This window comes from Sminthopsis crassicaudata, chromosome 5 (assembly GCF_048593235.1).
Source record: "Sminthopsis crassicaudata isolate SCR6 chromosome 5, ASM4859323v1, whole genome shotgun sequence".
NCBI classification, from domain to species: domain Eukaryota; kingdom Metazoa; phylum Chordata; class Mammalia; order Dasyuromorphia; family Dasyuridae; genus Sminthopsis; species Sminthopsis crassicaudata.
The window spans coordinates 182,299,958-182,310,535 of NC_133621.1; the positions used below are offsets into that span (position 1 = coordinate 182,299,958).

Sequence of the window (10,578 nt, forward strand, 5' to 3'; positions counted from 1 at the left end):
TAGTTTTGTTATTGTTGTTGTTGTTTTTAATACCAGAAATTATTTTACTACTCTGAACTTAAAAGAATTATTTGAATGTGTTGGTGTGCTGTCAATATCTATTTAGCCTCAGAAATACCCAATTAAAATAAAAGGGAAAATTATATAATTTTTTCTATATTAAATATTTTATGCATATTTGTAAGAAGTTTTAAAAGTATTATTTCCATCTCAGTCCTTTTGTCATTTCTTTCTTTAAAAAAAAAATGTCATCAGTACCTTGATATTTTAAAGAATAATGTGCCTTAGTTTTCTTATCTACAAAATGGGAATAATAATAGAACCTATTTGGGGGCTTTGTGGTGAAGACAAAATGAGAGGGTATTTATTAAGTGCTTTTCAAATCTTAAAGTGTTATGTAAATGCTAACTATCATTATTATCTTACTGGTGTGGTACTTCTTCAGTGTTAAAAGTGACCCTTACCAAGCCCTTTCACCCTGTGTAATTTTGGTCTGCCTCTCTTAGAATTTATTCACAATGGATCCAATCAATTTTCTCAAGGCTTTGCTCTAGTTCTGAAACAAAGTACAAACAAAAATTTTAGAGAAAGCAAGCATTCTTATATACTTTCCATATTTTAATATATAAGTAAATAACATTGGAAAGGAATGTTTTCTTTTACCATAAAATATGGACGTGCTACCAAAGGAGCTTACATTCTTATGAAGACAATGTGAATGTGTATATATGCATATACAAGATATTCTTAAGGGAAATTGCACTAGCAGTTTATGAGACCAAAAAAGTAAGGGTCTCATGAAGAATTTAAATATCAAGAATAAACTATTTCCTAGAGATCTAAAGTGAAACTGCCTACTTTAGCAAGGAATCTTAAAGTATTGTATATTTCACATAATCAAGATTTGGCAAAAAGCTGTATGTTCATACTTTATAAGCTACAAGTTATTTTGATAAAGAACATAAAAATTAATTTGATTAAAGGATACATATGTTTAATTTCTTCCTCCAAAATTTCAGATATATTTCTGAAGAATTTTAGTATGTAGTGAGCTATATACTTTTAAAGTACACATTAAATGAAAACATCTTTTGCCTAAGGGATAATTGAAAGGGATCATATTTCTTGTCTGAAAAGTAAGGTTTTTTTTTTTTTTTTTGTTGTTGTTGTTGTTGTTGTTTGTGTGTGCATGTGTGTGTGTGTGTGTGTGTGTGTGTGTGTGTGTGTTTTAAACACTAGGTCCTTAGATCCTTACAACACAGATTATGACCTAAGCCTTTTTAGCTGAGAACCAGAAAAAATTATCAAATACAGCTTATTTCCCAAAGGCATATTATTAATAGACATATAGTAATCGCATTGATTTATTACTTTGGTCTACTGATCTAAGGGTTGAGCATCTCTATTCTACCCATATTTTGTACATAAAATTAAATCATCACACAAATATTAAATCCTGCTTAAACTATATTATGATACAAAATAATTGCAGGTTGTTAATGCTATCTACAAATCATGCATCAATTTTATTCTACCGTAGAAATTTTTTAAAAATGGATTCACAATTAAATCTCTCTCTCTCTCTCTCTCTCTCTCTCTGAACTCAGTCAAGTAAGGCAAACACTCCTAAATTCTGACTCTAAAACTGTTCATATTCTTATTGCTGTAAAACACTACTCTAGTATCATTATGAAAGTACCTAATATATTTCTGTTGTCGCTTCATTTATTACATGCCATAAGGGGGCTGCATATCTTTAGTGTTGGTTATGCACAATTAGCACTTAGTTATTATCTTGTCACTTTAGTCCATACAAGACAAACTTCTTTAATGCAAGAAGTCAGCTAATCTTCATCAGTCAAGCAAAGCAGGCAATTTTTGTTACCCTGAATACAAAAGGTTTTCCATGTAGGTGACATTTTTTCCTCGAAGTTAGCTTGGAAAACCAATGTCTCCAATAAAACCATGATAATTCATGGTGCTCTTCTTTGGGCAGCCAAATAATTGTAATAATTTGTGTCTTTTCAGGTGAAACACAAGGCAAATTGATAATGATAGATAATTTTCTTTGTGAAAAAAATTTTGTTGTTTCTGAAATGAAATATCATGAATGTTTGGTAAAGTTATTTATCAAGTTTTTGTTCAAATATTTAATTTTAAATATAATTAAAATAAAATTCTCCAACTGTTAAAATCAGATCATACCTTTTAGAACCTAATTGGCCCATCACAAAAATCCTCACTTTCTAAAACTTCAGTGAAAAAATATTACTTCTAGGTATAGAAACTTCTAGGTTCCAAATTACACAAGAACGATAAATTAAAATCTTCTATGTGTTGATTTTTTAAGATGGAATATATATATATATATATATATATATATATATATTCAATTTCTTATCATCAAACATTTATTTCCCTTAACTACAACCCTCATTTTTAATGAGTCAAAATATAATACAATGATTTAGTCTTCCCCTACTATCTGTTAGTAATTTGAGACTTTGGAACATTTATTAGAATTTGAGAAAAATCCAATATAGTTGTTTTTTTAAACACTTACATCATGTTTTAGAAATGCTGAAGAATAAAAAAAATAAACTGCCTATAAAGGGAATATAGAGACATTACACAAAAAACAAACCTATACAAGACAATATAGTCAGGAAGCAAAATAAATGGCATAATCAGTGTTATTAAAGAGATCAGTGTATATTATCATGGAGTAGTCAGAAGACTTAACAGAGGAAATAAAACTCTAAGTCTAAGAAGATGGAATGTTCCTTAAGAGTAAGGATAACTTACTTATTCTGTACAATTCCATATACATAATGGGACTTAATAAATGTTGAAAATTTAGATAAAAAGGAAAGGTGATAGAAGTTATTCCAGGTAAATGGGGAAAAAATGGACAAAATATGGTATAAATAGGGGACAGTAAAAGGAATTTGTTTTAGGGACTGGGAAATAAAGCTGGAGAAGCACCAGATTACAGTATACCTTGAATGGCAGGATAAGTATTTTCACTATGATTTGAATGACATTGTGATTCTAATATAGACATTAAGGTCATGCAGATAAACTCAATACAATTCAGTGAGGATTAATAGAACACTTATTATTTGCTAGACATTGTGCTAAGTGTTGGAATGTTAAGACAAAAATGCTTCTCCTTTATATTAGAAGATGACTTTTAATAACATACAGAATATTTTAGTAAGTATGGGAGTATCTGGAAGTCATGAAGCCAGTTAGTAAACTGCATAATAATTCATGTAAAATAAGATAAACTTTATAAAGCACCTGGCACATAAGTGCCTAATAAATGCTTAATTTTTTCTTCATCCACTGCCATTGGTGATGAGGGTCAGGACTAGGAAAGTGATATTATGAAAATGGCAATAACTACTTTGCAGATATTTGACTTTGTGCCCAACCTGTGTTTGAGGCTTCCAAGCTTCTATTGGTCTGATAAGTCACAACTGAACAGAAGCTGATATAGTGATACTCTTCAACATGCAGGAGCACAACCAACTAGGGAAGATATAAAAAGGTTTAAGAGTTCTCTGAAATAAACTTAGCAAATAAAGTGTCCAGTATGTTCAAATACCTGATAAGGTCTCCCATTGCATCCAGGACCATATCTAGTTGTCTTGATCTGTATCTGGCCAATGGACCCAGATGGTTCTGGAAGAGAAATTGAGGCTGGTAATTTTGCACAGCTCTTCCTCACTTAAATCCAGCTCTCTTGTATGTTATGGCATTACCTCCCTGATGTCATGGTCCTTTCAAGAATGAAGGATAAACAACAAGTAGCATAAATGTCAGAAAAATAAAGTGTTTTAGCAGTTTGTGAGACCAAAAAAGTGTTCACAATCTGAAAATAGTATAGGGCAGCTTTAAAATCCATTCCAGTTGTTTGTAATCCTGAGTGTCTATCTGAAGTAGACATATAGACAGAGAAGAGAATTGGGTTGTACCTAACTGTTTTTAAAAGTGAAGGGTGGGACAGTTAAATTGCAATTGTCTGCTTTAATTTGCCCTGCCCTATTACAAAAGTTAAGAGCTGTAACCTATTAATGACCCTTTGAAAAGATGGTAATAATGAAAGTAAATACTTTTTCTTTATTTTTTCTATAATTTTCTTTTTGCCCTTGGCACACAATATCATGTATTTAATGCAAACGTGTTTCTTATGTGCATTTTCATAAACATTCAACTCATATGAACTCAATTAAAAACATTTTAGTTATAAATCTTGTATACTTTTGTAATATTGACATTGTAAGAAAAAAGAGCTAAAACTATGCTTTAGTCTATAAGTATTTTGAATAGAACAATGGTTAAATTTTATGTATCCCAAAGCTGTCAGCATAAAGGTTTTTTTTTTTAGTGATTCAAATTTTCAATAAAATTAATATAAAATTATTTTTCATGGAACTAAATTCTGTTACTTAATATGTTATAATCTTATCCATACATGTACACATATATGCATTTTAATAATGAAAGCAATAACAATGATGTAATAAAATACTAGCTTTATGCATAAATCTAACTACTTTAAACTTCTGCTGGAGTGTTCAAATGACTTCATAAATGCACATTTCCCCCCCTTTTGATCTCTGTAAGCATTCAGAGAATGTAAATATTATACATTAAATTACAATGTGTTCTGATTCCCCTTTTTGGGGCCCAAAGAATAGGCTGTGGCTCTTATTGCTATATAACCCTGGGCAAGATACTTAATCCAGCTACTTTAGACTAAAGTTCCAGTCCCTTCCTCTCTAAATATGTGGTCCTATGATATCTGCAACAACGTGTCTGATATAAAAACAGTTCTAATATTTAATAACATTATATTGTGAAACATGATGCAACCTGCTATAGTTGAGAATATTGGACATGGAATCAGGAGATACATGTTGAATTTCATTTAATTTATTTTGAGCTTCAATGCCCTCATCTGTAAAATGGGGCTGATGATGAACTGCCTACTTCAGGGGCAAGTTGTAAGAGAAGAGCTTAGTGAATCATAATGCTATATAAATGGGAAGATTTGTTTATTGCTAAGAAGACTTTATCACAACATATCCATTAACACTTTCATGATCTGAAAAAAGGTTTATAAAATAGCAATTTGACTTGAGCTAAAGTTTTGATAGCTGACATATTTTCATGTATCTTAAGGTAAGCTTGGTTATATTAATGTGATTTTCTTACATTTCAGGGTTAATAAGAGGGAATGAGAAGAATTTCTTTCCAGGATATTCATTTTACTTTGGAAATAAACTCATAAAACATTAAAGAGTTTTAACAGTTTTAGTTTTGACATAAGTATTGATTTTGTTAAGTAATTATTATTCACCTCAGCAGGTCTTTTACATTGTTGGATTTGAATTATAGCTTCCACATAGTATACATTTTGTTTTATTCCATCTCTGTGAAATTTTTGTTTTGAATGAAACTATAATAAATACATCTCCCAATTTTTTTCCTGTTTTTGAGTTAGTTTTTAGTTATCCGAATAATCTAAGACCAAGATTCGTTCATTAGAGTAGTACTTCTACGATCATTTAAAATGATCATATAATTTACTATTAGTAAAGAGAATTTAAAAAAATCTAAAACTAAACTGTTTAAAGTTCATTATATCAGTCTTGACCTCTAATAACACTAGCATTTCAAGATCATTGCATAAGCTCTCCTTTCAATCAACAGCATCAGCAGGCAGTAATCCTAGAGGAGGGGGGAAAATATACTCCATAAATAAACAGACCAATTTTCCTTTAAGAGGAAAAACTAATTCTTTTCATTCCACTTTTTTTTTTTTTAAACTGTGCAATTCCCCCCTATCTACTTTAGTGTAAGGATAAATTTCCAAAACTACCCAGTTGGAAAATAAATGGGTTCATTGTTTGTCCAGCATTCCAATCTTTGCAAATGTAAATCAGTCCAACTGCTACTCATTGAAGCTTCCAACTTCACAAAACATTAAAGGGTAGCTTTCAATACACAATTTAATCTGACAATCCACTTAGATTTCTACTTGAACATCATTAGAAATTGACTGTCTGATAAAGAGAGGCCACTATCAAAGGTCAGTCAGGTCAACTTGTATAATTATATGTCTGTTATACTGGGTCAACTCTAGCAGACACTACTGTTTGAAGGTTAAATTGTTACAATTAAATACATATATAAACCTTCCCTCCACCCCCCACATAGCTACTGAGATGCTCTTAAATCAGCTCTAAACACCCACAAGCATTTATTTCTGACCTCAGTGGTGAGTAAAATCTCATCATTTAGAAATTCTGCTCCCCCATAAAAAGCCTTTATTAAGAATATTATTGTCTAAAATAGATGAAACATTGCTTTATGAACTAAAATGAATAGTTAGCTAATAAAATTGCTTTATTCACAGCAATGATCCCTGTGTTAAAATTCTTTTGTTTTTACTTGAAATACTCTAAGCAATTCCACTGTAAATGTTTTAGAGTTGACGAATTTTCCACAAACAAGGAATATTACCCTGTAGCATACTCTCTTAGAGGAGCTTTCATAGTCTAGACATTATTTTTTCCACTTATAAATCATTAAAATTTAAACATTTTGACAAATAGAAATTATTAAAAGAGGCTAAATTTATAATCAGCCTAGTTAACTTTTTTTTTTTTCCTTTCTACAATGTACATCAATGGACAAAGCAATATAAATGCCTTTATATTTTTTTTTTTAGGAAAGTAATAAAGTTCTACTTGTTTTTCAAGTAAATAGTTTTTGTATATGCTTACCCAAAATAAACTTGCTGTACAAACATGACCTGATGTGCTAACAACTTATCTCTAGAATTTCTCATCATTGAAGTTGAAGTAATCATGTAATGGTTCAATAAAGTGCTAAATTGCCTCATTTTGGTCTTAGCCAAATTTCAGATTTATAGAATTATGTCATTGATATCAAACCATATTTTTAAACTAACTGTGCAATGAAATGGCCTTAAATCTGTCAAAATAATTTTTAAATATATTTTCAGATTTTGTGTCGGAGACAAATTTTTCTTAAAGAATAACATGATCCTTTGCCAGACGGACTATGAGGAGGGTTTGATGAAAGAAGGTTATGCACCCCAAGTTCGCTGATCTATCGACGTCATCCCACTAAGAATACAAAGCACTACATTCTTTTATCTTTTTTGCTCAAAATGTATATAAGAATTGACACAGGAACTTATTGGATAGCGTAGATATAGAGAAACAGGATGATCGTGTGGAATAAAAGGCGGACTGCAACTGTATGTAGTGAAATTGCTCCCCTTCAGAGTTGAATGTTTATTATTAAAAACAAACAAACAAACAAACAAACAAAAGGTAATGTACATATCGTCAGATTCTCTTGCTTGCTCTTTGTTTTGTGTCATTTGGCATGAGATGTTTATTTTGGACTATTGTATATAATGTATTGTAATATTTGAAGCACAAATGTAATACAGTTTTATTGTGTTACCATTTGTGTTTTGTTTTGCTTCTTTGTATTGTTGCATTTAGTACAATCAGTGTTTAAACTTATTGTATATTTATGCTTTCTGTATCTACCAGCTATTTTAAATGAGCTGTAACTTTCTATTAAAAAAAAAAATTAAAGGGTAAATCCCAGTAAATGCTAATGCACATAGATAAAGCAAGTCTATCTATGTTAAATATTTAAGAAAACAGAAGTATTCTAGCAGCATACACTACTACTGCCACTATGTTGAAGGGTCTGTCAGTGTTTTCATTATAAGACCCCTATTTTCAGGGGCTTGAAGATCAGCTTTTTTAAAAAAAAATGCATAAAACTTTCACCTAAGAGTAATTTTATTTTTTGTCAACTTGGAAAAAGTGGCATTTTTAGAATATCTTTAAAATCATGAAAATACTTATTAATAATTTCAGATTCTTGTACTCAACCTTCTTGATATGTTTCATGATTTCTGCCAGCCTTTAGTCCCCTTTACAAACTAGTGCCTTTGGTTGTCATGTTTTTTTCCCCAAAGGGTTAATTAAAAAAAAAATGTTACTGCCATAGTGTAGTAACTTAGAAAAACATCAAAGTTCTTGTAAAAACTTTCAGCAACATATTTTCCTTGATTTTTCTACACAATCTGAAGTCTTTTAAAAATATTTAGAATTGCACATAAATTTGCTGAAATCTTATTTCTATATAGTGAAGCCATCACATTCTTTCAGCAGTGTTACTTGTGTCTCAGAATTGGATAAATGACTATTAAGACCAATTGGAAGAAGAGAAACAAGAATTGTATAAAACTGGATATATTTTAGTCTACATTCCCTTTTAACATTCCAAACTGAGCACTTTTAAACTTGTTCCTCACATTGCCAATTGCTTTTATTTAAATTTAAAGCAACTTTTCACTAAAAGTTCATCATGGAGACATTAAAAAACTGTCATTACTTTTTTTAAGCAGCGAAATATTATTTCTAGGCTTACCTCATAGTTTGCAAGTGACCAGGTTTATAGAAGACAGAACAATTATGGAAGATGTGAAGACATGATCTCCTCTTGGGTGGGATTCATTCCATTCAGTGACTAAAGCTGTTCTCACACAGGCACAATGAAGCATATAATTTGCGAAAGCAAATGTGGTGCTATTAACATTTTGTTTTTGTTTTGCTGTGCCTAAAGAGTGAACTTAGTTTTTCCAGTGGTTTTGCAAAGATGTTTTGTCCTACAAATATACAAAGAATGGAAGTTAAGGGTAATGAATGCATCTTATATCTGTTTTGTTTTGCTTTGTTTAGTCAAAAGCATTTTTACAGACTGCTAGTCTGAATGTGAGGTATTTGAAAACTTGAATTTAAAGTAAAGCTTCATAATTAGTGTGTATTTAAATCTGGAGGAAATATACACATGTACACATTTTCTCAGTACTTGCCAAAGGTTATTTTCAAGAGAAGTTAATGCTTTGGAAAATGAAGATAAGCATTTTAATGATATTTCATAGTAAATGGTTATACATTGAATATCACAAAAGTATAAATTAGTAAAGAGATTAAAATTCCAGAAGAAAGTTATTTACTTTATGAAGATAAAGACTTTTATGGAAAGAGGAGAAGTAGTTTTCACAATATTGCCATGTCATTCCTAATGGAGAGTTATTTGAGGTGAGATTGGATCTAATATACAAGGGATTTTTAAAAAGTAAATTATTTTAGTTAGTCTTAATATATTACAATACCTAAGGCAAATTGTGAACAAGTTTCATCTTGTATAAGGCATTCCTGTATCAGATAGAAGGTTGGACTAGATGGCCTCTTGGGTCTCTTTTGGTTCTGTTGTCTAATTTTAGGTTCTCACTACCAAAAGGCCAAACTAATTTCTTCTTTTTTACTTCTTTTCTAGTACTTCAAAAGTTCTTATAAAGAAAATAGGTGAACTGGATTATTTATTATACCCTTAATGGGTAAATTAAGATCTTAATCTTAGAGGCTTGATTTCAGAGAATTGCCATATTAAGTTATTTTTTTTTAACCTTTTGTGACCAGGTTGCCTACTGAACATTATTCAGATTCACTGGCTTATGGCAAGTTTTCCTTTTTACTTTGTACTGTATAGATTTCACATTATACTTCCAAATCCTCCAGTACCAGAATCAGCTTAGATTTTTATTTTTATTTTTTAAGAAGAGAATTCCATTCACAACACATTTCTTATGAAATCTTTATGTTGAAGGATCAGGGAAGCTCCACTTCTCAAGAACACTGACCAATTTTAAAGCTGAAATGTTTGTAATTTTACTTTCATCTTGCTTAATAAATATCTTCTGATCTCTTTCATCCATTTTTATACTTGGATTTATGCTTTTAATAAAAAGGTTATAACACTGCTTCAATTGCATTTAATTGTCAGAAGGTTAGAAGACCTATAAAAAAGCCTAATTTAAGCCTATGAAAAGAAGAGAGGATGCTTAAATGCATTGCCATGTTTATCGTATGGGTTAGCTGGGAAAGATAAAATTTTTCTACTGTATGATATTTAGTATTTCTTTTTTTAGTAAATTTATTTATTTTTAATATATATTATTAATCATATGAGGAGAGAAAATCAAAGCAAAAGAAAAGCCATGGGAGATTAAAAAAAAAAAAAAACAGAAAGAAGTGAACATTGTATGTTTTGATTTACATTCAGTCTCCTTAGTTCTTTTTCTGGAAGCAGATGGTATTTTCAGCCCAGAATCTATTGGGATTGCTTTGGATCACTGAACCAGTGAGAAGAACCAAGTCTTTCATAATTGATCATACATTCTTGCTGTTATTTTGTACAATGTATTACTGGTTCTGCTTGTTTCACTCAGTATCAATTCATGGAAATCTTTCCAAGTCTGTCCAAAATCAGCTTGTTCATCATTTGTTATAGAACAATAATATTCCATTTATCTTCATGTACCGCAACTTGTTCAACCGCTCCCCAATCGATGGGCATCTACTCATTTTCCAATTCATTGCTAACACAAAAAGAGCTACTATGAACATTTTTATACAGGTGGGTCCTTTCCCCTTTTTAAGATATCCTTGG

The 10,578-nt window shown here is 30.6% G+C and overlaps 1 protein-coding gene across 5 annotated transcripts in view; it reads left to right on the plus strand.

Annotated features, from left to right (window-relative positions):
- Positions 1-9,889, plus strand: part of LMO3 (LIM domain only 3) — a 71,714-nt gene extending 61,825 nt beyond the window's left edge. For all 5 annotated transcript variants that reach the window (XM_074268953.1, XM_074268952.1, XM_074268951.1 and 2 more), the window contains one exon: positions 7,040-9,889. In XM_074268953.1, coding sequence (XP_074125054.1) covers positions 7,040-7,145 — 106 coding nt within the window. In that variant the 3' untranslated portion in view covers positions 7,146-9,889. The remainder of the gene's footprint in view (positions 1-7,039) is intronic.
- Positions 9,890-10,578: the final 689 nt, after the last annotated feature.